The following is a 25823-nucleotide window of genomic DNA, read 5'->3' on the forward strand; positions in this document are numbered from 1 at the left end:
GCGGCCAGTGGCCCGAGTTCTCTGGTGGCCGGAAGGTCTGGGTGGCCGGGGCTGGCGCCGGAGGATCGCGGGCTCTTGGGTCATGTCCGCCCAGGGGGATTGCGAGTTCCTGGTGCAGCGAGCCCGGGAGCTGGTGCCCCAGGACCTTTGGGCCGCCAAGGCGTGGTTGATCACGGCCCGCAGCCTCTACCCGGCTGACTTCAACATCCAGGTGAGGTCGGGCCCGGCGCGGAGGTGGGAGCGCCGCGCCGCGGGGGTGGCCGTGGAGGCTCTGCGGGGCCGCCTGCACGCGTGCGGGGCCGCCCCACCCTCACCCCCGGCGGGATCCCTTCCACCCCAGCGGGCCCCCCCCCCGCACCCCTCGGGACCTGTCGCCAGCCTCCGGGCGTCGGGCATGGCTGTGGACCGGCGGGGCCCAGGGCGGTGGTGACCGTGACCCGGCGCGGTGTTGTTGCAGTATGAGATGTACACCATCGAGCGCAACGCGGAGCGGACGGCCACGGCGGGGAGGCTGCTGTACGAGATGTGAGTGCGAGATGTGAGTGCGGGGGGGGGGGGGGGGGGGAGGAGGGGGAGGGGGAGAGAACCGGCCCAGCTCCGCCCCCTCCCCCCTCCCCTGGGGCGACCCTCACTGGCCTTTTCATTCCTGTGCATTATTCTTGCTAAGACTTCTACACACACACACACACACACACACACACACACACACACACACCCTGTGCATTATTCTTGCTAAGACTTCTACACACACACACACACACACACACACACACACACACACACACACCAGTGCTGGAAGTATTCCTGTGCATTATTCTTGCTAAGACTTCTGCACACACACACACACACACACACACACACACACACACACACACACACACACACACACACACACACACACACACACCCGTGCTGGAAGCAATACATGCTCATTGCAAGCATTCAAACAAAGTCTCCTAAAGCCACACACAAACACACACACACACGTGCTGGAAGCAACACACACACACCAGTGCTGGAAGTATTCCTGTGCATTATTCTTGCTAAGACTTCTGCACACACACACACACACACACACACACACACACACACACACACACACACACACACACACACACACACACACACACACCCGTGCTGGAAGCAATACATGCTCATTGCAAGCATTCAAATAAAGTCTCCTAAAGCCCAGCCAGACCTTCTGTGAGTGTCCAGGTATCTGTCTGAACCCAGTGCATGTAAGCAGGAGGTTTGGGGGAGTCTGAGGGAGAGGTACTCAAGTGAGTTCATGCTCCACCTCGCTTTCTTCACCCAACCCAGTGGACTCCTTTCTGTTTCAGGATGTAAAGCTCTACTCTGTTCTTTCTCGGGCCTGTGTAGTATTTTATACTAATCCATTTTTTTTCCTTGGTGGGCATCTGTTTTCTCGTTACTCGAAATAATATTCAGAATTTCAGTAAGCAGTTTTGTAGTTATATTTTATGTTTTTTGTGGAAGAGGATCCTAAGACATATATTTATAGTTAAAGGGTATGGACATTTTAACTTTGATCCACTATTAAATTACTCTCCCCAAAGGACTATCCTAATTTTATTTCCATGATTGGTGTGTAAGAACTTTCCCCATGTTCTACCAACATTGAATATTATGGATATTTATTTCTTTTCCCTCTCTTTCTCTCCCTCCCCCTCTTCTTTCCTCTCTCTCTGAAACAGTCTCACTATGTTATCTAGGCTGTTCCTGAACTTGTCTACTCAAGTGATCCTCCTCCCTTAGTCTCATGCATAGCTGGAACTACTGGCTTGTGTAATCGTGCCTAGCTTATCAGTTTCCTTTTCCTTTTTGTCAATGTGATTTTTTAAAAGGACACATTATTTTATTTTTTCAAATTGTGCTAGTCATAGTACTAAGAAGGCTAAGTACAGTTTCAGCTGTTTGTATTCTCTTATTTGACTTGTTCATTCTTTTGGCTAGTTTGTTTCATTCTTGTTGTCTTTTAGGCTCTCTTTATGTATTGGGTTGCATGTCTATCACTCAACAAAAAACTTCTAAAGACTTTCGTGATACTTCTTTTTCTAAACTAGTTCATATCTTTAGTTTGTTTCAACATACCTGTTTACTTAAAAAATAGTTTCCACAAATAACTGATACTGTTACCTTATTTTTTGGAATATGGTGAAGAATCTGACATCTGAATTTAATGCATCTGTTTAAAAAACATAGGTTCGTGAACTTCCCAGACCAGCCAGTGGTGTGGAGAGAAATCAGCATTATTACATCAGCATTAAGGAATGATTCGCAGGATAAACAAACCCAGTTTTTAAGAAGTAAGTATGAAGTAGCACCGGGCAGGGTGGCACAGACCTTATAAACACTGCACACAGGAGCCTCTGGAGTGTAAGGCTGGCCATGGTTACATAGCGGAGACCCTGTCTCAAAAACAAAAACAAAACAACTGGGCAAGTATGGAGTAATATCTTTTAACAGTTGTTTAAAATGCCCTTTTCCAAATTCTACATCATTTACAGAAATGTCTGGAGGAAGTTACACTTGTGGTGTTGGTATTTACTGCTTGGCTACTAAAGTCTGTAATAATGCCAGTTGATGCCTGAGCATCTGCTTAGAACCCTCTGAGCTTCCTTAAAGTCTTTGGCTCTATCAATGAGTCCAAGTAATTGAATAGATTTTGTATCACGTTGTAGAAACCCTAAAACATCTTACCAGGTTTCTACAAAGCAGCAGGAAAGCTTTCCATAAACTATGACCTTTTCCTTCGAAACTGCTGTGCTGGTTGTGGTTGCTGATCAAAGATTCCAAGTTCAAGGTCAAATAGGAAGTGGATGGTTTAGGTCATTTCAGCTCTACCCAGCCCTTGTTTTTACCACCGCGTGTGACAGGCATTGGGTAAGCTCATACCCATCGATCATTCTTGTCTTCTGGATCTAGTAAGGCCTCGAATGTTTTATGACTACCCAGCAAACATCTTGGCGCTAAGTCCTTTGGGATTCAAAAGCCCTCCAGGTCCCTTTGGTAGAGTCCTGCCCACCATGGTGTTGTTAATGGTTCCATTTGTGGGGGAAATGACATCCTTAGTACTTCCGGGTCAACTTTTTTTTTTTTTGGTTTTGAATAACCTATTAACAGTGAACTGTGTTGTATGCAGGTTTGTTTGAAACGCTTCCTGGTCGGGTCCAGTGCGAAATGCTCCTGAAGGTCACAGAACAATGCTTCAACACACTGGAAAGGTCAGAAATGCTCCTCCTGCTCTTGAGGCGCTTCCCTGAAACAGTGGTGCAGCATGGGGTAAGAGCAAGTCCCCCTTTTCCTTATGAGAAGATGAAGCTGATGATCAACCCGCTGACAAGCTGTAGTTTGTCTTATCCCAAAGCAGAGATTCTCTGACTGTAGTAGACCTCAGTCAGGAGGTTCTTGGTCAGGAAAACTAAGAGGCCAGCATTGCAGATCACTGCCGTCAAACATTAGGTACATATTTCCAGCAGAAGTTTTATCAGTATAAAGAAATAATCACCAGCTGAGCATTGGTGGCTCACTCCTGTAATCCCAGCTACTGAGGCAGCTGAGATCTGAGAAGCCTCATTTGAAGCCAGCTTGGAAAAGTGCATAAGTCTCTTTCTCTCCAAGTAACCACCAAAAAGCCAAAGTGGAGCTGTGGCTAAAGTAGGTAGAGTACCATCCAACCTTGAGGGGAAAAACTCTGAGTTCAAGCCCCAGTACTGGCACCAAAAAAAAAAAAAAAATCACCAAACTGTAGCATTTATTTATGTTCGGTACAATAAGTTTTATTTTTTCCCTTACTATGTTTGAAAATGTGCTTGAGTCTAAGCGAGAGCCACAGTTTATGGCTCTAACAGATGTGCTATTTGTGTGCCGCTCCCTGTGGGGCCTAAACACTTCCCCTCTGTTCCTTCCACTTCCTTACATCTGGAAAATTATGTAGCACCATTGATGGACATTAGTAAGTGCTAGGGATCCCCTAAAGAAACTGAGTCCCAAATGTCTAATCACTTGGTCTGGCCAGTGGTATTCAGGATTCCAACAGTTCATTCTTTCCATTTTCATTTAAACTCCCCTGACCCCCCAACTTGCCTGGCTGCTGGCTCCATTTAACCACTGCATACTTTCTTCTATGAGGCTCCAAAGTAGTAGAAATAGGCTGGCTGAAAGCACCAGAAATTCTTTCACAGGTCTGGAAGCTGGAAGTCCAAAGGCAAAGGGCAGAGCTTTGTCCCCTCCCTTTCTTCTGTCTTCCTAGACTGGCAGCTGCATTGCTCTAGTTTCTGCCTCTGTCATCCTATGAGCCTTTTCCCCCTTTCCTATGTCTTTACTAGTGGTTGGGTTTCAGGCCTAACCCAATCTAGTGTGACCTCATCCTAACTCATTAGATCTGTAGACTCCCCCTCCCCCACCCCTCGTTCTTTACTGCTGATTAAACTCTTCCATACACTAGGCAATATTACAACACTGAGCCACTCAAACTACTAATATCCTCCTGCCTCAGCATCCCAGGTATCTGGGATTATAAGCAAACACTACCAAGCTAACAAGACAACCTCAAGGGTAAAGTTTATGGCCACGTATCTCACAGTGGCACTTTGGTCATTGTTAGGCTGCACAGATGGCAGTGGCCCAGCAAGATCCTGGCACACAGCCACCTTCATGTGTGAAAGGGCTCTTTGAGGTTCTCATGACAAAATTGCCTGCTGATGCATTTGTCAGACCCACAGCCCTGAGAAGTTGCACGTGACTGTGTAAGGTCCCATTCTGCGGTTCTGGGTGGACACGAATTTGAAGGGGAGAGAACACTATTCAAACCAAAGAATGATCTTTTTAATTTTAGTTTTTGGTATTGGGGCTTGAACTCAGGACCCGCGTGCTCCAGGCTGATGCTCTACCACTTGAACCATGGACTCACTTGTAGCTTTTTTTTCATGGTTAGTTGGAATTTCAATGACTTTTCTGCCTGGGCTGGCTTTGAACCATGATCCTCATATCTCAGCCTCTGAGTAGTTAAGGTTACAGACATGAGCCACCAGTGCCTGATTATAGTGCTTTTAACCATCTATGCAGTAAAATCTTCTACATTGTTTCACCCTATGTTACAGCTCCCTGGGTGGTTACAAGGAAGATAATACAAGCATCCTACTGGGTTTTCATAAGGCACTTCCTGCTGTGCTTGTGTGTCAGAAATGGGAAGGCAGCAGATGATTCATCCTAATCTCATGCAGACTGTCTCCTGGGATCTCTTGATGTAGAGAATAAAGTGGATTTCTACCCTTCTTCCCCATTGATATTATCATCCTGACTCTAGTTCTGTTGTTCCCCTGGCATTGCTGTGAACATCTCATTAGCCTTTTAATTTTGTAAATTCAGAGAATAACTACGACCAGAGTGGTCTAGTGGTTGGTGGCCAGCACTTCCGGAAAGTGCTGCTGTGCCAGTCTTACATTTTGTTTGTTGGAGAAATGTAACTAAGGTAACTGAGATAAAAAAGAGAATCCTCCCCCCCCCCACCTTGTAATTACATTTCTTTGTGTGATTTTAAGCTCTGGAAACCACATATTAAGTGGTTAATTTTATTGTGAAACAGGTTGGCCTTGGAGAGGCGCTGCTAGAAGCAGAAACTATTGAAGAACAAGAGTCTCCTGTGAACTGTTTTAGGAAATTGTTTGGTAAGAAAAGTGGTACTTTATAATAACTCCTGTGGTGAGTGAAGTTTGGGGGGTTGGGTCCATGTCTGTTTCTGGGATAAGGTCATTTGTGTATTAAGGAGTTAAAACTTCGTTCATCTTTTTAATCCTGAAAGCATTTTCAACAACTTCTAAACTTACCTAATCTTGTACCCCTGAACTTTTTTTTGTACGCAAACCTTAAGTTGTACAAGATTCCACTGTGACATTTCCACGCACGTGTGCAGTGCCTTCAGGTCAATCTCAGACCCTCTGTCACTTTCTCCCACCCCCATCCTTCTTAAAACAATGGCAATAGGTGCAGTCAAGAATTCACTGTGAGCCAGGTGCTGGTTGTTCATGCCTATAATCCTAGCTACCCAGGAGGCTGAGATCTGAGGATCCTGGTTCAAAGCCAGCCCAGACAGGAAAATCCATGAGACTCTTATCTCCAATTAACCACCAGAAAACCAGAAGTGGCACTGTGGCTCACACAGTGGAGCACTAGCCTTGAGCTGAAGAGCTGAGGGAGAGTGCCCAGGCCCAAAGTTCAAGCCTTATGACCAACAAAAAACAATTCATTGTGTATATACCACAAAATCAGGAAAAGTAAGGAAAGGGATGGGGTGGGTTAAAGGTGAGAAAGAGGGTGACACTGATCAAGATACTTTGTATACATAAACTGCTTTGGTATATGGCACTTCCTTGTACAACTACTTAAAGATTTAAAAAAAAATAGAAAAATACATATCTAAGTCTCCCAAAAGAAAAATCGAAGACGAAGCAGCCTAATAACAACCATTGAGCCAATCCCTAATGTAGTGCTAGGTGATGTCACTAGCTGCCTCCTTCTAGCCACGTCTCTTCACATTGCTGTTTTTTAATAAATGTCTCATAAGAGACGTTTCCCCTATATGTCTTAGATGTTACATTAAATGAACTCTAAATGAAGTTTGTTTTGTTATTTTTATTATATGTGCTTTTTATTTTCTGACTTTTTTTCTCCTTGAACAGTTTGTGATGTCCTTCCTCTAATAATTAACAACCATGACGTCCGATTGCCTGCCAATTTATTATATAAGTACTTGAACAAAGCAGCCGAGTTTTATATCAGCTACGTCACCAGGTCCCCTCAGATAGAGAGTCAGCTTCAAGGTATGCATCCGCGTCCTGCAGCTTGGTCGGCACTGGTGTGAATTCACAATTCCCTCATCACCACCCTTGCTCTTCTCCCATGTGGCCCACTTTCTCTAAAAGTTGATAGCAGGATAAAAATGGGGAGACTTTTCTTTCCCATTCTCACCTTGAACGTGGTGGCCATTCACCTGAGGTGCACTGAACTGCGTGATCACTTTCTGCCTGGACCAGTGGCATTACATGCCATGATGTGGCATCAGGTTGGAAATGGATTCCGAGAAACAGACAGTTCCCCTGCGTGTTCTCAGCCAGTCCTGGAGGCCATAGCCTGTTCCACACCCATGCTAGAGTCTCCACCTTCCCTCCCCACCTCTGCCTCCACCTGCCCCAGTAATAAAGCTGAGCAGCCAGCTCCTACCTAAGGGACCTTTTTGTTGAGAAGATGGTGCTCTTCTCAGAAATCCATCCGTGGTAGTTAGCTTGGTTTGTTTATTTTGTCATCCTAGGTTCTCTTGTGAAGCAGATGCGAACTTTTCTCTGTCAGTGAAAACCTTTAGGTGTTCCACCATGGTCTCAAGCTTTGTATGAGCTTGTTGAGCTTCTTCTAAGGCTTCACTGAATTTTCCTGGGTGTTCTTTTTCTTCTGTGATTTCCTTTTCTTTTGCCTCTTGCTCATCTGTGTTCAGGAGGCTGAAGGACGTTTGAGCTGCGGCCTGATCCTTTGCGACTAGTGTAATATGAGCAGGGCATTGTGCAGTGCAAGGCTGGGGTTCTGTCCTCTTCGCTTTTAAACAAGGAGTCTGACATTTTCTTTCTAGATCCCTCAGGCACAGGAAGTCGTGATGTTAACTGTGAGTTACTTCCTTCTCCTCAGGTGCCCAAGATACATCTGATTTAATGTCTCCTAGCAAACGGAGCTCTCAGAAATACATAATAGAAGGCCTGACTGAAAAATCATCCCAGATTGTGGACCCTTGGGAGAGGTTGTTCAAGATTTTGAATGTGGTTGGAGTGAGATGTGAATGGCAGATGGATAAAGGAAGACGGTAATGAGTGTTCATTTCTATAGTTGATAACTGAGATTAATCTGTCACAGCTTTCCTTTCACCTTTTTGCTGACAAGCCTAGAGAGTTGAAAGATTTTTCTCATCCTTTATCTTTCAGAAGCTATGGTGATATTTTGCACAGAATGAAAGATCTCTGCAGATACATGAACAACTTTGACAGTGAGGCCCATGCGAAATACAAGAACCAGGTGGTTTATTCCACCATGCTGGTCTTCTTTAAGAATGCTTTCCAGTACGTTAGCAGTATTCAGCCATCCCTCTTCCAAGGTTGGTGTGTTTTGGATTACCTGGGAATCCTGGATCTGTAGGGATGGCAGTTGTTACCATCACTACTGAACTCAGAAGCTGAGGTTGGTCCCGACCTCGTTGTGGTTGATAATTTTGACTGCCTTAAGTCGGTAGTTTTTTTTTTTTGGGGGGGGGTGGCGGGGTCTGGTCATGGGGCCTGAACTCTGGGCCTGGGCACTGTCCCTCAGCTCTTCAGCTCAAGGCTAGCACTCTACCACTTGAGCCACAGCGCCACTTCTGGCTTTTTTCTTTTTGCTTATGTGGTGCTAAGGAATCAAACCCAGGACCTCAGGCATGCAAAGCAAGCGCTCTACCACTGAGCCACCTTCCCAGCCCCAGTCAGTAGTTTTTAATATAACAATGTTTTTGCTAAAAATTCCTTCATCAAAGAGTGTAGTGGTACTGGGAGCCTAACTACATGTATTCTATGGATGCTATTTTTTTGGGAAAAAAAAAACCCAGTTGATATAGTGAAGTAGGTTTTATGAAGACATGACAACAAGCAAAGGTTTAAGTGAAATACACATTTTATATGGTTTTGTATGCACCTACATAATGTGTACATGTCTCCTAGAGAGTTTGAAAAACTAGAAATGAGAAGGTAAAATCACCCACCAAACCCTTTATTTCCGTGTATTTCATGTTTATATTTTGTTTGGAGTATGTCACCATAATGTGTGTGCAATTTTATAGTCTTACCTTCTGTAGTCATTTTATGAATTATGGTCATTGTTCAAAAAGATTTCAAATAGGGAAGAACAAATACAAAGAAGGAGCGATGGCGTGTCCTCAGCACTGACCGCAACCTTCATTAACCATTTGCAGGCTGGGTGCGGTGGCGCACACCTGTCGTGCCAGTACGTGGGAGGCTGAGGCAGGAGGATACTGAGTTCCAGCCAGCTTGGGCTACCTAGTAAGACCCTGACCCTACTCTCCCCATGTCAAACCAAAACAACAGGAAACTTGGTGTATCTGTGTACATGCATGTTCACTGACTTGCTTACCTAATTGAGATCACTTCTAGACATGTTGATGGGCTCCATTTTCTTGGGACAGTTGAACAAACATCTCACTGATGTCAAGTATTCTTCTTTTGTGCCATGACTGGGGCCTTTCGCTCGTGCCTAGCTCTTTTGCTTAAGACCTGGGCCAGACTTCCACTTACAGCGTTTTGCTGGTTCATTGGGTATAAATCTGTTGGATTTATCTGCCCTGGCTGGATTCACACTGGAATCCTCCAGTCTCAGCCTCTTGAGTAGTTAGGGTTACAGGTGTAAGCACCAGCACCTGGTTGCCCTGTTGTGTTTTTAATGTTTATATTTCCCCCCATCCATTTGTAGGTCCTAATGCCCCAAGCCAAGTTCCCCTGGTTCTTCTTGAAGATGTATCAAATGTGTATGGCGATGTAGAGATTGACCGTAATAAACACATACATAAGAAGAGGAAACTAGCTGAGGGAAGAGAAAAAACCATGGTAATCCTTAAAGATTTAATTAGGAGCATTGTGTGTTTATAGTTTTCCTATCTTTGCAAAATATGGTTTGGGAGCTTCATAATAAAGCTTAGGTTTTAAAGTTATCCAACGCGGTAGGCAGTTGACAGTGTGTGGGGACATTCTTGATTGTCACATATGCTAAATTAGCATGTACGGGTTAAAGGTACAACTTGGATGGTCTCAGTCTACATTGTATAGGACAGCCCAAAGGGTCAGTAGCGACAAGATGGAAAACTAGTTTGAGTTATGGCCCACAGTTTGACTAAATGGTAATGATTAAATTTACAAAACAAAGTGGGAACTAAATTGGCCTCAGACTATAAAGAGCTGAGGCACTGAGCAAAGCCTGAGCAGCCTGTGAGACAACGGAGCAGAGCTGTCCTGGAGGAGAAAAGGATCTCCCCTACTGGGGGGATATACAGGATTTTGTCAATTGGAATTAGGAGGCAGTATTTGAGAGGGTTGGGTTCACACAAATACAGAAGAGGACAGAGGATGCGAAGAACTTTCATCCTTCTAACCCAGCCAGGTGGCAAACACAAGCAGGATAGTAGTCCATTTCTTCCAGAAGAATGTTTAGTGAGGTGACAATGTTCAGGTGTTAGCCTACTTTCCCCATCAATAGCCAAGAAATGTTTGCTCTCCTTTCAGGCCAGATGGTCTCAACTCTGCTAATTTGGTGCAAAAACATGAATAGACAATGTGTAAACAAGTGATATAATAATGTTCCAATAAAACTTTATTTATAAAACTTTGGTCAGAGTTGACTAATCCCAAATCTAACTGAAATGCCCACAAAGAGCCACCTTTGAAATCTACATTTGAAAATTAGAAACTTAGCAATTTCTCCTGACCATCTTTTTGTGTGTATAACACACAGCGTGTCTTAACAGACAACATATTCTTCCCACTTTCAAGCAGAGTTCAGATGATGAAGAATGTGCAGCCAAAGGAAAGAATCGTCACATTGTGGTCAATAAAGCAGAACTCTCTAACTCCGTTGAAGTGTTAGAAAGCTTTAAGCTGGCCAGGGAGAGCTGGGAGTTGCTGTATTCCCTAGAATTTCTTGACAAAGGTAAGAATGTGCTTCGGTGTGTGGTGTGTGTGTGTGTGTGTGTCTCTGTGTGTGTGTGTGTGTTTTCACATAGTCATTATATTAACAAGTCACTTATGCTTGGCACGAAATGTCGAGTCTCTTACAGCTATTGAAATTGATTATAGTAGTTCACACATTGTATAGGATACCTGTTTAGCTAATACTCAAACCTAATTAGCTAATACTATTAGCTAATACTAATACCTCCTCTGGGTAGGCTATATTATAATCAAGCTTAGGAGGGAGTTTGAAATAGAGTTTGTAATGTTATTAATACTTACATTGCTGGCCTTTTGTTTCTTTTGGGTTTCTTTTCTTATTCTTCCTTCCCATTGCTTTGTATCTTCCTCAAGCTATACATGTCAGTTCAAAAGCCATGCAAACCCATGTGCTTTGAAGTATAGACACAAAAGGGATATCATAGCTCCTGGCTGTAGTTTGCATTCAAGTCCCATTGCTGTAATTTTAGCCAGTGGATGTTTGTCCCCTGGCCTCCTGTCCCCCGCTGGCATATCAAATGTTTCATGTTCCAGCTTCTAAGTCAGTTTCTTTGTTGCATGTAGAACTTATGAGTGTGTATGTGAGTGTTGGAAGAAAATTTTCATTTGAGATCCAACTTCGTATTCTAAAGGAAGCAAAGTAGTTTATAAGTTAAATGGAAGGTGAGCCTGGGCTCACGACACAACTCCCAGCACTCAGGAAGCTGAGACAGGAAGATCTTGAGTTCAAGGCTAGTCTGTTACAGAGTGACACTCTGACTGAGTGAATGAATAAATGAATGGGTGAATGGATGGATTAATCAGATAAACGCACCAAGTGTTATAATACATGAAAAGCACAGTTAGCACATTGTGTGTGCTTGTCAGATTGGTGTCTGAATAAAAATCCTGCCTGTGTATTGGGTATGGCAAACTCTAACTATCTAAGCTAAAAGTCTGGATCCATTGTTTTAGCAACAAGAGTCTATAAAGTTAAGACTTTTGGGGGAGTTTGTTCTCTTTTGCTGGGTTGGTTGCTGTTGTTTTCTGCTTCTGCCTTCTGTATTTTTGGTGAATTTGCTCTTGAATTCCCACTCAGAATTCACAAGAATTTGTTTGGCATGGAAGACGGATACATGGCTGTGGTTAAGAATCTTCCTTACGGATATGATCATCTACCAGGTAGAGTGCTGTGTGTCTCGGGTCCCTGGGTCTGTTCTGAGTGATGAGTGCACCATTATTTAACCCCTCATTTGCAGGGTACACCATGCCCCCCCTGTGGGCTAGTCCAGTGCCTGATCACAGGTATGAAGCTTAGTGACTCTAAGCATAACTCTAAAATGAAAGGCCACACTTTCCATGGTTTTTGGAAGTGTCACTCTCACACACACCACCATCATTTCAGTAGAATGCGAGTACTCTCCCCCTCCTCCCCTCTGCTGTGGTAAGAGTCCTGCTCTGCTCTCCTGCCCTCCAGCTTCTTAGCCCTAGAATGGAGAGTGTAGACAACTTTTGTTCTTCCGGTTCAATGAAATGGACAAGGTCCTCCTATCATCCTTCATACAAAACAAAATGTACTTCCAAAATGTTCTTTATCAGGGAGCTCCTGTTGTCTTATTTCATTTCAAGACTTAAAATCTTCAGGAGGTGTATACACTGTATGCAAATGGACCATTTGAAATAGAATGGAGCATGCACACGTTGTGGTGCCTGCATGGCCCTAGAGCCACGCTTCTGAGGATCCGCAGGAAATGACTGGACTAGTGAAGCACCCTCATAAAGAACTTCTCATCTGAAGTAACCGATCTGATTCTACCACTCGATCCTTTTCCTCCTCTGATCATTCAGAAGTGCTTGATTAAAGAAATACCTTCTATTTAAAAAAAAAGTACTTTATTTATAGTTGCTTGCTGATTGCTTACTAAATTAGAGAATGTGGATTTTTGGTTTTTTTCTCAGGGCAATGTTTTTGTTGTTTCTTTTCTCCCCTCGCTAAGGGTCAATATAAAAAGGCAATAGCCAGCCTGCATCACTTAGCCGCTCTGCAGGGATCACTTTCCCAGCCACAGATCTCAGGACAGGGGACCCTGGAGCATCAGCGGGCACTCATCCAGCTGGCGACCTGTCACTTAGCCTTGGGAGAATACAGAGTGAGTATGAGTGTGTTGCCTGGCACCTGGCCTCCAGGTGATGGGCACTCCCTGTCTTAGAGAAGACCCTTGAAATCAGTGTGTGTGTGTGTGTGTGTGTGCTGGAATTTCACGTGGCCACTAAGACTTATGACTTAATTTTGCTGGTGAAGAAACCACAAAGATGTTTTCTTTAGTTTTCTCTTTAGTATGACTTTCCTGAAATTAGGCTTTTCAAATGTTCTGATTTTTTTTTTCTATTTTATTGGAGGATCATTGCTTACTTTTTTTTTTTTTTTTTGCTTAAAATCTTCTTAATCTGTTTACTAAGTGCACTTTACTCAGGTTATTCTGTTGTGCTTGGAGACATGAGGCCATCAGTAAGTGGCCAACAGGATTTACATTTAGCTTACCCATACCTCAGCTTCTCTAGTTAAATGGCTATGACACTAGACAGAGGGTTCAAGACAGGTTTATTTTATTTTATTTATTATTCCAGTACTAGGGCTTGAACTCGGTGTCTGAGCATTGTCCCTTAGCTTTTTCACTTAAGTCTGGTGCTCTACCACTTGAGCCACAATTCCATTTCTGGCTTTCTGGTGGTTAATAGGAAATTAGAGTTAATTGGACTTTCCTGGCCAGGGTGGCTTCAAACTATGATGCTCAGATCTCAACCTCCTGAGTAGCTAGGATTACAGGCATGAGCTACTGACGCCTAGCAGGAACAAATTTATAAGTAATCTTTTCTTCATGAGCCTGAGTTCTCCTGCTGCAGAATGAGGGCTGCACTGTTTATCTTCGGATTTCAAAAGCACCTACCATGATGACTTCCACAGAGTGAATGCACGGCAAACATTTGGAGTCGGTTAAAATTATAGGTGCATTTTCATATATATAGATGCTCTACAAATTCAAGGCCACAGCTTCACACACAAACTCTGCTTTCTTCTGAAATGTGCAGACATTCTTGTCTTCCTTTGAACAACACAGTGTGACAGCTGTTCCCATGGGGCTTCCACTGGATTAGGTAATGCAATTCATCAAAAGATGATTCAAAGTGTGCAGAAAGCTGTGTATAGATTCTCTCTATATACTTAAATTGATTACGATTTAAATACCTACAAAATTTAACCTGGACTCTGTAATATGATTTATAATTTGCCATGATGATCATTTATGTAAACAACGGGAACAGGTAAAACGTGTGCATTTAACATTGGAAATGCTTTTCCACCATCATTTGGCACCTACACACAGATAGTTGAGTTAGTACTTGATTAATTTTTTAAGTTTAGGCTTTAACATCAAAGTACAGACTTTCCCCCTCTGGTCCATATTGTTAATCTTACCATTCCTTGTTCCTTTCTTTGTGTTCACTGCCGAACAAATACTTATGATCCCATACATACGTTTTAGTCTTGAGGCAGAGACCCAGACTTCTGGCACACATGTTGCCTATGTGTTTGCTCAGGGTTTTTGCTTTCACATTCATTTCATTTCAGTCTCTGGTTATTGCCTGATGGTCTTATCTTTTTTGGGGGGGGCAGGGGGGATGTCCGGTTGTGGGGCCTGGGCACTATCTTCAGTTCTTCTGCTCAAGGCTAGCACTCTACCACTTGAGCCACAGCACCACTTCCGGCTTTTTTTCTTTTTGCTTATGTGGTGCTGAGGAATCGAACCCAGGGCCTCATGCATGCAAGGCAAGCGCTCTACCACTTAGCCACCTTCCCAGCCCCTGATGGTCTTATCTTGTATAGATGACCTGTGAGAAAGTTCTGGATCTGATGTGCTACATGACCCTCCCCATCCAAGATGGCGGCAAGTCACAGGAAGAACCATCAAAAGCAAAGCCCAAGTTTAGAAAAGGTACAGTGAGACGTTTTACTCTTACTTTGTCAAAACCCATGGCTGGGTTAGAAGCCATGGCTGGAAGGTGTGTACACTTCCTGGTGAGAAGATAACTGTTGTGGTCTACAGATCTGTAGCGCATAAAAAATTGTTCCTTATAAAAAGTTCATCATCTTTCCAAGGTTTTCCTTGGCTCTGATTTCCTAACAGCTGTAAATCTGTGTTTCTTCCCAAGCTCCCCTTGCTCCACAAGAGGGAAGGAAATGAGAGGGAAGGGGAGGGAAGGAAAGGGAGAATGAGGAAGGAAAGGGAGGAAGAGGAGGAGAAGGACAAGGAAGCATATTTGTGAACTCCTTTTCCTGCCTTGATCACCTCTAGTCATTTCCTAGTCATCTACCTCATCTCTTAGTTCTGTACCATAGATCCGTGTTTTCCAAACTGGGTCCTTTATTCCTGAATTTCAACCAGAAATTTACTTTTTTAATGAAATAAACTAGAATCATTTTAGATGATTGCATTTCAGGTTGAAAGCGTAAATATTATTTTGTGAAACCTTTGGTTTTAGACATGTAACATGTTAAGTATGTGTGTACAGGATTTCCATGTAAAAAAACAATTTTCTGATGGGTGCTGGTGGCTCACACCTGTAATCCTAGCTACTCAGGAGGCTGAGATCTGAAGATCTCGGATCAAAGCCAGCCTGGGCAGGAAAGTCCGTGAGACTCTTATCTCCAATAAACCACCAGAAACCTGGAAGTGGCACTGTGGCTCAAATGTAGAGTGTTCACCTTGAGCTGAAGAGCTGAGGGACAGCACCTAGGCCCAGAGTTCAGGCCCCATGATTGGAAAAAAAAAAAATCTTACTTTTTTTAACCTCTGGTAGAGAAGGATTAAAGATATAAAGAGCACAGACCATAAAGGAAAAAGACAGATCTTGATTTTTTTTATTGTGAAAATACTGTACAGAGGGGTTACAATTACATGGGCAAGATAATGAGTACATTTCTTATCAAGCATTGTAGCCTCCTCCTTTGTTTCCCCTTCCCATCCCTTCATATCCTTCCTACCCCCCCCACCCAATCCTCCCCACCCCCCACCAAAGTTGTAAAGATTCGTTTTCGACAAAATAACTTGTACATCTCATTGTTGCAATGGGTCCACCTGTATCCCTAGTTAAACGATTTGTTTTTTCCCTTCCCCTCCACAAATTATACCGACATCAAATACAGTGAAAGCAGGGGTTATACCGTGGGGGAGGGACATACAAAGCAACAAAAAAATAATCTTATAAATGTGTTAGAAACAATTGCATGAAAGAAAAAACATTTGAATATATATCTTAGATATCTTACATATCTTACATACATCAACTTACCTGACCTTTTCTGCTTGACTCAGACATATACTAGTTATTGCAAATAAGGCAAACCATGGGACCTATGTTTCTTTGGGCCTGGCTTACTTCATTTAATATAATTTTTTCCAAGTCTTTCCATTTCCTAACACATGGGGCAATGTCATTCTTTCTGAATGAGGCATAGAATTCCATTGTGTATATATACCATATTTTCTTGATCCATTCATCTACTAAGGGACATCTGGGTTGGTCAGATCTTGATTTAAAATTCATGCTTAAAGTTTTTTTTTCCACAAATGCACAAATTATGAATAGTAATGTTCTGTTTCAGCATTATTTTAAAATTAATTGTTTATGGTAATATGGAAACAAAGAAATACTAGGTAACTCTGAAAGTTCATGAACCATAGACCTCTGTACATGCGCTATTATTAATTTGAAACATCAAAGATTGAGTTAAAATTTTGAGACCAATTCCTGTAGCCTGACACCATTAGTAGAGTAGACTGAAAACCTGCGAGAATTCCTCTGAATAGAAATGAAGGCGACAGAGTGGGCAGGTGGCTTGCAATTGCCATCACATTCAACACGGACTGCTTGGGAGGGAGGAGGAGAAGGTCTCAGAAGGGTCCACAGGACACTTCCCCTGATTCTGTGAGTCTTTACATTAAAATCTTTACAAATCAAAAGTAAAATGTTAGCATTTTGTAAAGGCAAGTGATGAGCACACTGGTGCTTATAATATTTCCTCTGTAATTTTCTGTGTATCTGAAATGTTACATGATGCAAAAATATTTAATGGTGTTGAGGAAAGAAGACTGAGAAGTGAAATCTACAGACTCAACAAAGTACCATTAGGGACTGTTGCTTACCTTGATGAGGGGAGGAAAGGTCTTGAACATTCCATCTTCAAAGTTGTTCCTAGTAACATCCGTCCATGTTAACATGACATTGTCTATTGTGCTAGGTTCAGATCTGAAGCTCCTACCCTGTACCAGTAAGGCTATCATGCCCTACTGCCTGCGTTTGATGCTAGCCTGCTTCAAGGTGAGTTTAACATTGATTAGCATGAAAAACATTTTACTTGCCATAGTGTCCTGGCTTCCTGGAATGACTTGAAAAGAGACCCTTGTTGACAATTGTTGGTTTAGGATTTGTAAAAGGTTAGTGGGAGATGCACACAGACTAGGAATTTACAAATAATCTAGTAAGTAACAACTGCACTGGCCAGAACTTAGCCCCATCCTTGAGAAGTTTAGATGTATGAGTCATCCATGGAACAAATGTGCAAATAACTGTGCTTACCCTAGTATGCAATAAATATTTGATTAATGTATGAATATTTCAAGTCATAAAGTAAATACTAAATTATGAATACTCACTATATTAGCTGCAAAAGGGAACATGCATGCTGTTAGGGTCACAGGCAAGTAGTGAGTTTATTGCATTAATTTTAGACACAAGGATCAGTGAAGGCCAGCAGTGCTGGCTGGGAAGGATTATATGGAGAGAGCAAACAAGACCCTGGGCCCAGATGGGTCAGAGGCTGGGGCTTTGTGGGTAAGGAAGGTTTAGCTGTTAGAGAGGACTGATCCTTGGCGCAGTAGTTCCCAGACCTCCGTCCTCATCGGAACCACTTGGGACAACAGAAACAATTTGGAGTGTGGTTTTTATGCATAGCTGTTCATTGAAAACAAAACAGTCCTTTGCCCACTGCCTGTGTTTTCTGCCCTGCATAGCCTCTTCAAGAGCCCATCTTTTTCCACTCACAGTTAATCCCCAAAAGAAATCTCCAAATTCTTTGTTATGGGTGTGACTCGACTCCCAGCCTCAGGCTCATTCGAGCATGCCCAGCTCCCATCTGAACCTGCCAGCCCCTGCACACAGCCCTGATGAGGACCAGCGGTTCCTTGGTGCTTCTCCTGTGATTGTACCACACAGCTGCATAGGCACAGGTTTTAGGAGGTGATCCAGGTGTTGATCCAAGTTGACACTCATCTCTCCCCGCCTGTGGGCATGTTTGTCTTGCAGCTCAGGGCGTTCACGGACAGCAGAGACGACATGGCACTGGGACACGTGATTGTGTTGCTCCAGCAGGAGTGGCCTCGGGGAGAGAATCTCTTCCTGAAGGCTATCAATAAGATTTGCCAGCAAGGAAATTTCCAATACGAGAACTTTTTCAATTATGTTACGAGTATCCTTTTCATTGTTCAAGCAAGCATAATGGATTCTGAGCTGTACAGTACGAATGCATCGTACGAAATGGAGTGAACCATTCTGGAGTAGTATTACTGGATTTTACTGTTGGGGGTCCAGGAGAGTGGATCATGCCTGTAATCCCAGCTACCCAGGAGGGTAGCTCCGCAGCAAGTTAGGTATCCCTCATATGAAGGAGCAAGCCAGGAGTAGTGGCACATAATCTAAACATGAGATTCATAAGAAGGAGAATTGTTTGAATGACCATCCTGGAAAAAAAAAAAAAACTAAAGACCTTATCTGAAAAGTATGGAAAGGAAAAAGGAACTAGATGTGTGGCTCAAGTGGTGGACTGCCTGTCTAGTCAGCATAAGGCCGAGTGCAAACCTGATTACCATGAAAAAAAGAAAGAAACTCTTCTTAAAAAGTCAAATGAGACTTCAGAAACATAATTCAAGGAATCAGGCTTGGACACCCCTGTTCCATTTTCTATTTCGAATGGACTTCCAGAAAGGCACCCAAGATTTCTGACGTAATAGCCTACAAGGTGCCTGGGAAAGCCAACTACAGAGTAGCATCCCCAGCCTTCCTCTATGGAAAGAGTGTTCCCTGTGGCCTTTCTTGGGACATAGGCTGTCCCCTGGGATTGGCTGTAAGCTCACCAGGCCCTGGCTGTCATAACTGCTAATGACTCGTTCCCCAGCCCAGAGTTGCTCTCTCCCATAGCAGGTGCCTGAGTTCATGGTGTTCATTAGCCAGAGACCTTCCTGAAATTGGAGGCTATGCCTCCATGTGGATGGCTTTCTGTCTTATTCCAGGGCAGTACTTTGAGTGGCAAGATACATATTCCATTTTCCAAGTGCCATAAAGCAAGAGTTTTTACTCTTTTTTTGGGAGGGGGCTGCTGAACCTTTTGAGTTCACCTACCTTTCCCCCCCAAAAAAATAAATATATATGAGTTCATCTTGCAATATCTAGAAATCCTTGCACACTGGGCATAAGAAAGAATCACTTGCTTGTTATAACTCGTATGCTGGAATCCCAAACCACTCTCTTGCACTCCCCCTATCTATGACGCCTTAGTAAGAAAAAATAATGGTTGCTGTGTAGAGTTGGTATAGTTATCTCTACAGGTTAAACGCATTATTCCAGTGTCCATTGCCTTTTGCTTGGTGTAGAAATGCCTTCTCACTGAGCTACATCCCTGGGCCAGCCTGGCACATCCTCGGCCAATATTTCTCTCTGCGAGGCACTTTGGTGGATATTAAAGTCCTGTGTTTTGGAGTTAGGCCTAGGTTCAAACTCTGCAGTTGTGGGATGGTGGCAGCCAAGTGTGGAAGGATTAAGTGTCTTGCGGTCACGTGCGATTGACCTGACTCTGGCCTGCAGATATTGATATGCTGGAGGAATTTGCCTACTTACGGACTCAGGAGGGAGGAAAGATCCACCTGGAATTACTCCCCAATCAAGGAATGCTGATCAAGTAAGCAGACGATCTTTTGTTCTTCCAAACTGTGCTCACCTTTCCTGTGTTTGTATGAACTATTTGTCGATTTTTGTACCTTTTGGTAATTTAATAGGAAGGAAGCCAGACCTGGTCTCTTTTTAAGAGTCAGTGTAATTCAGGTGGCTGTTTGAAAGACTGGTCTTTCCTTAACTTAAACAAAGTTTAAATTAGGATATTACTTCTGAAGCTTTTTCACTAGACGAGAAGTTTCCTCATGATCCTTTCTCATTTCCAAGACTTACAGCCTAAGTATATACATTTCTGATGAGATAGGAAAGGATTTTCATAAGAGTAGGCGTGCTTAAAATTGTATTGAAATAGGGGAAATTCATTAGGAAAAATGACAGATGTCATTTCTAAACTCTGTCTGAAGTCCTTCATGCACTGCCCACTGTTTCCAGCACTAAATGAGGTCCTTGTACCCAGTGCCCCCCAGAGCCTACAGCAATGTGGGGGGGAGGGGAGGAAAAGGGACTCAGTTCCAGACCTGCCCCTGTGCCCACCGAGGTCCCTGAAGTTCTAGCTTGGCCCAGGTGAAAATACCAAGTTAGTGACCATTTATGATTTTTAAATAGCTCATGAATCTTGCTTCTCCTCAATCCTCATTGTAGTTTGGGTAATATTTCCTTCCTGCTGTTAGTGCCACGTGCAGTTTTATTTTCATCTTTCCTCCTTTGCTTCCTGCACATTCAGTGTGTCTGTTAGTTAGGGAAAAGAGCTACTGCAAGAGACTTAGCCCCGAGTGGGAAGGAGGTGAGGCTGAGGCTGGAAGGCCTTTCGTTTTTACCCTCAATGGTGACAGCAGCAAGTGTTGGGTGGTTGAAAACAAAAGTCCCTACCTTGTCTGTTATTCTTCAGTCTTAGAAACGTTGAGGAAGGGAAGGAAGAAATATTCATCCTGGGTTTCTGTAACCCTAGTTGTTAGGTGCATAGCAAACATTCTTGCCTTAGCAAGAATGGTCTGGGAATCTTGTGATCAGTATTAAGTATCCTAAACATTTGAAAGAACAAGTACATTTTTTAAGATCTTGAGACCCCATACAGATGAGATTGCGTAGGCAAGAGGGACTGAACACGCCCATCTTCCATGACCACTGACGCTCCTGAGATTTGAGAGTCAGAACTATGGGGGGAAAATGACTGCATGGCTCAGACTATTCCTAACTCTGAGAATAACAGTAGACCCGTTCTGCTACCATTTCTAGGCTATAATGTTGAATATGTAAGCAGACTTTTAATAAAGCCTTTTAGTTAATCAAGTTGCCATACCACACCCCAATTGTCTCCTTGCTTCATGAGTCTCACACAGCCTCAACAGTTTTCTTCGATTACATTTCAAGCTTATGAATTCTGTTGTACACAGTTGTTGGGTTCTATTACAGACCTAGAACCACCCTACTGCACCCTCAGGAGATCAAATCTGCAGAGGACTGTCCTGTTAACTCAGCCTTAACTCTGTGCAAGTGGGAGTGAAAGGAATGTTGAAACTCTGCCCTTGAACCTCAGACTTCATTGTCCTGAGCCTCCCTTCTTTCCCCCAGTTTTCTTTCAGCTGATCATTGTCAAGGGCTCATGACCATCTCTAGGACACAGAATGTAAAGTAAGGGAGAGTTAGTAACCTGGATGGTACAACAGGAAGGGGTCAGTTGCAGGTGGCGGTGTACATTTGGATTATGCTAGGCTCCCCCACCTTGACCAGTCTTACCTTAATTTCCTTGAACTTCCCATAGGAATCTCGTTATTTTATTGGCTTAGAAACAGGACTAGGGATGGCTGCCTAGTGACCTGACTTTCAGGAGTTTGCTGGTGTTCACTGTGGGGGTCTCAAAGTGAATTTGAAACCTATATTTCAGATAACTTATACCTAAACTACCGTACGAGAATCAAACTGCATAAGACAGAGAGCTTTGACTACTTGAGGTATAATTAGACTCTTGAATAAAACTATCTATATTCCTTTTCCCTTTGGGTTCCAAACAAATTCTCTGAAGCCTTTGCAGACCTTATGGGTGGTCCCGCCAGATGAGTGGCAGAGATGTTGTGAGCAGTGTACAGCTCCTCCCCTTGGGGTAAGGTTGTGAGTCCGTCCTAGTTGTGGTATCTCGGATGCAAGCAGGTACAGTACACACACACCAGGGTACCTGGTGCCTGACCGGAAGGAGAGGCAAGCTCTTCCTTTGTTCTCTAGACATTTTGCTCTGATGTGTTTTAAAACAGAGAAATGTTTCTATGCTGATATTTGTAGTCTCTCAGTTGCACTAGACTGGATTCAATTAGAAAATGATGGTGCTCAATGAGGTAATTATCAGCTAATTGACTAAATCTCTATTCCAGAGTTCTACAACACTGTGGGCCCCCAGACTTACTCTTTTTTTTTCCCCCCCATCAGTTACTTGTTTGACCTATAGACTCGCCCTTTCTTTTCCCAAAAGCACTGTCGCCCCTCTGGGCTTCTTAAGTTTGGGGTTTCAGTTCCGCCACAGGTCACCCACAGTCACCCGGTGCGTGTCTGAGGCCGGTGTGGGCACGAGAAGAGCGCAGAGTCGAGGAGGCTGGGCTTGTGACCGTGTCTTCAGATTCACCCCTTCCCACTGCCGTCCCCTTACCTGCCATGGCCCTCAAACTCACAGTGGGCTCTGTCCCCATCTCAAGGGGGCTGCGGGGAGCTCGAGGACCAGGAGGCAGGATGCCTCAGCCCTGCTACCCACAATTGGATGTCATGAGGCTCACTAGTTTGTCCCACCCCCCCTCCCCCACCCACACCCACCCAAAGCACGCCACGCCAGGGGCTTGTCGAGGTTGAAGTTTCTGTAAGTCTGCTTCCAGTCCTGTGTATCTTCTCTGGAGTGTTGTTTTTGCAGTGCAGGGTGAGCCGGTGTGGGTGTTTGAATGCTGCTGTTTGCTGTTTTTTAAAGGCCTTCTAGCCCTCCCATGGGGTTGCTGCAGCAGGAATTCTTACCTGTGCTTCAGCCCAACATACAGACTGCTGACAGGTACCAAGTGGACAAAACACCTGCTCATAGTGTGCTGTGTGTCGACATGTGTCCCCGCCCCATGGTCTCAGCTTCCTTCCTCAGTGCTCTGTGCCATGCTTTCTTTCTTTCTTTCTTTTTTTTTTTTTACTTTATTTCGCATCCCCCCTGGCAAACCATCCGGTGTAATATCGTAACATTTCTTATTTTTTTTTCCCATAAGTTGCCAATGTGTTTGTGTTGAATTTAAAAATCATTATGGATCTGGAAAAACAAAATCGAAGATTTTATAAAATTGCATTCGATTTAGTGCTCAACTCTGAGTCTCTTTTGAAAAGGAAAAAAAAAAAAGAACAAGACTTTTGGTAGGAAATATTTAAGGAACTGAAGTTGACTTGAAGTAGCTTTTCCTTTGGGGGTTTTCATCATAGTAAAAACCAGGATTGTCTCTTTTGGTCTCCATAGTCAATGACCTGCTTTGCTCCTGCCACTCGGGCTGGTTTTTCAGCCTTTGGCTTTCTGGGGTGCATAGTTGATAGGCCAACACAATCCCATATTCATTAGCTCGCACATCTTGTTCTTGAAGCATCAGAGCTAACTGCTGTCATGGTCACTTAATAATGGGAGCACTTTCTAAGAAACGAATCCTTCATTAGGTAGCTTTGTCCCCAATGCCAGCACCATAGGGGGGCATCCCATCCTGGGTGGGATGGCTTCCCCCATTCCTAGACTATATGGAGCCAATGTGGTCCTATAGTAGATGAAAGAAACATCATATGGGGATGACTGTAATTAGCACCTTTTGGCCTTATGAGAGGAGGCTCTAATGGAAATACCGTTGAGTGGTGCTGTTCTTATAGGCGGAAACAGGAACAGGACAGCAGGTGTGACATGTAATTGTATTCTTAGTAGCATTCAGAGAAGAGGTTTCCCTTTACCTTGCTGCCTGCAGGGGACTCGGTCCACTATAGAGACCTGGGACCCAGGTGAGCAGCCTTCCACCCAATAGCAAACGATCTGCATCTCCTCCCAGCAGGACTCAGAACCTTGACCTCACTGACACACTTAGCCCCAGCCATACTCCAAGTGTCCACAAAGAACTGCCCTTTCCCCATGGCCCCTTAAACGGTCCTTTTAAATCTCCATGGCCCCTGTGGGGTGCTCTGGTAGCTCCACAAGCCTCTCACAGCCTCAGTCATTGTCTTCTATTACACTGTGATCTTAGGATTTCTGGTGAACTTGATTTTGTGTGATGATGATGTTCTAAAAACAAGACCCATTTTGAGAATGATTGCAGCAGTTACACTTCGCCCAGTGTACAATCGAACGTTCAGATTTGTTCCTTTGTCTGAGAGAAGTTAGACAGTGGGTATATGGGGTGGGGAGAAAAAGGACTTTTGTTTGTCTGAATCTATGACATTCCCAAACTAGGAGCTCAAACTTCCCATTGAGTTTTGATGGGGGATTTTTGTTGTTGTTGTTTTGTTTTTGTTTGTTTGGTTTTTTTTTTTTGTCCTCTGGTTTCTGGGGTTTTGTTTGTCATTTCCTTCCCTGATGCACAGCAGTAGGGGCCAATTAGACAAGTCTTTAACTGCTTCTCCCAGACCAGTGGCCCTCCTCTGTGCCTCTGGACAAATCTGGTCTTCCGAGGACTTTGCAGGCCCTCTCTCCCCATCTGGGCTACCCTTTTTAATCTCACTGTCCCCAAGATCCCCTGCTTTTTCTCTGACGATGATGGGAATGTGGAGGGGAGGAGCCGCACAGAGAGGTGTGCTCACCCAGGAATCCGAAAGCTACACAGAAGCCCAGGCCTTTCCGAGTTGGAGGGGTGGGAACACTAGCTGCAGGGATCTCTTCTTGGTGATGGATTGCATCCTGGATCCCCTCCTTCCTGCTGCTACCCCTCCTGGCTCTGCTGGCCTCACTGGGCGCCAGTGAGGACGGGACCCACTGGGCCCTCAGTCATGGAGTGGTGTGTGCACATCAGCAGTAGGGACGGACAACTGGAGCGCAACCACCTAAAGCAAGTCGTAGTTCCAGTAAGCATGTGGCCATTTAAATCACCTCGTCTAGGCGGGTAAGCTATCTCCCTAGTTAAAGACCATCTGGGCAGAATGGGCTGGAGTGGGTGTCTGCTTGCAGATTTTCTTTTTTCTTTTTACATTTGGTTCGAGTCTCTTCCTATACTTAGATGTGAGGCAGGCTTTCTTCCCACCTGGGTGACGCCAGTCCACGATGCTGCTGCTAACCCAGCTCCCTCTGTTTTCCTGTTGCCGACCCCAGGCACCACACCGTCACCCGGGGCATCACCAAAGGCGTGAAGGAGGACTTCCGCCTGGCCATGGAGCGCCAGGTGTCCCGCTGCGGCGAGAATCTGATGGTGGTGCTGCACAGGTTCTGCATTAACGAGAAGATCTTGCTCCTTCAGAGTCTGTCCTGACCGCCGTGCCTGCCTTGGCAGTGGCGGCAGTGTGGATCTGAGAGTTGCTGGTCTCATATTCACCACTTAAAAGTGGATTCCAAGAGCTTGAGAAGCCGATTTCTATTTTTAAGAGTCCTATTTTGTAAGTTTTGTAAAACAAAGAGTCGGTCTGTTTTGTAAATAAAAAATGATCCTGAAATTCAACAGTTTTAAATTGTGCTCGCATTCAGTTTGCTAAAATATTGGTGCCTGTTTCAGCAGTTCTAAACATACAGCCAGAGGGAACGATCCAGCGACTGAACTTCACCCAGTTCCACAAAATTGGGCTACTTCCCGGCTCAGTGATCGATAAGCACCCTTGGAATGTTGTTGCAACAAATCATAGGCGTTTGATGGGTACTGGTGGTACAGGTGAACAAGACAGGTTCTATCCCCACAGCGGGTCCTCCCACCTTCCTTGGCCCAAGTCCCCTTCGGGAACATTGATTATCCCCTTCTAACCCAGCCCCTTTATCTGTCTCATGTCAACTTCAGGATGAACCCAGAGCTTATTCCTGTTTTGCTTTTCAAAGGAAATGGGCTGCTGTATCACACACATCTTTGTGGAAACTGGTTTATTTCTACTTCTCCCATGATGACTGGC

At 44.1% G+C, this 25823-nt stretch overlaps 1 protein-coding gene across 8 annotated transcripts; it reads left to right on the forward strand.

Moving 5' to 3' along the window:
• On the forward strand, positions 1–25384 carry Ints10 (integrator complex subunit 10). 8 transcript variants are annotated; one of them, XM_070016570.1, is made up of 19 exons: positions 1–211; positions 458–525; positions 2224–2327; positions 3164–3303; positions 5609–5690; positions 6702–6842; positions 7699–7870; positions 7989–8158; positions 9520–9653; positions 10593–10749; positions 11848–11930; positions 12746–12898; positions 14635–14743; positions 17050–17129; positions 18114–18276; positions 19668–19761; positions 21778–21855; positions 22702–22779; positions 25042–25384. In XM_070016570.1, the coding sequence occupies exons 1-19, from the start codon at positions 83–85 to the stop codon at positions 25196–25198; spliced, it is 2292 nt and encodes a 763-aa protein (XP_069872671.1). In that variant the 5' UTR covers positions 1–82; the 3' UTR covers positions 25199–25384. The 8 variants fall into 8 exon arrangements, with proteins under 8 accessions (XP_069872671.1, XP_069872672.1, XP_069872673.1 ...); XM_070016571.1 differs by having other exon boundaries at positions 10596–10749; XM_070016574.1 differs by having other exon boundaries at positions 123–211; positions 458–538.
• The last annotated feature ends 439 nt before the right edge of the window (positions 25385–25823 follow it).

This window comes from Dipodomys merriami, unplaced genomic scaffold (assembly GCF_024711535.1).
Source record: "Dipodomys merriami isolate MVZ:Mamm:240054 unplaced genomic scaffold, mDipMer1.0.p SCAF_12, whole genome shotgun sequence".
Lineage (NCBI taxonomy): Eukaryota > Metazoa > Chordata > Mammalia > Rodentia > Heteromyidae > Dipodomys > Dipodomys merriami.

Excerpts from the sequence above, each read along its gene's own strand:
- Ints10 (XM_070016570.1), top strand. The coding sequence starts at position 83 with ATGTCCGCCCAGGGGGATTGCGAGTTCCTGGTGCAGCGAGCCCGGGAG. Across the intron at positions 6,843-7,698 it reads GATAGAGAGTCAGCTTCAAG|GTGCCCAAGATACATCTGAT; the intron begins GTATGCATCCGC and ends CCTTCTCCTCAG. Across the intron at positions 10,750-11,847 it reads CCTAGAATTTCTTGACAAAG|AATTCACAAGAATTTGTTTG; the intron begins GTAAGAATGTGC and ends ATTCCCACTCAG.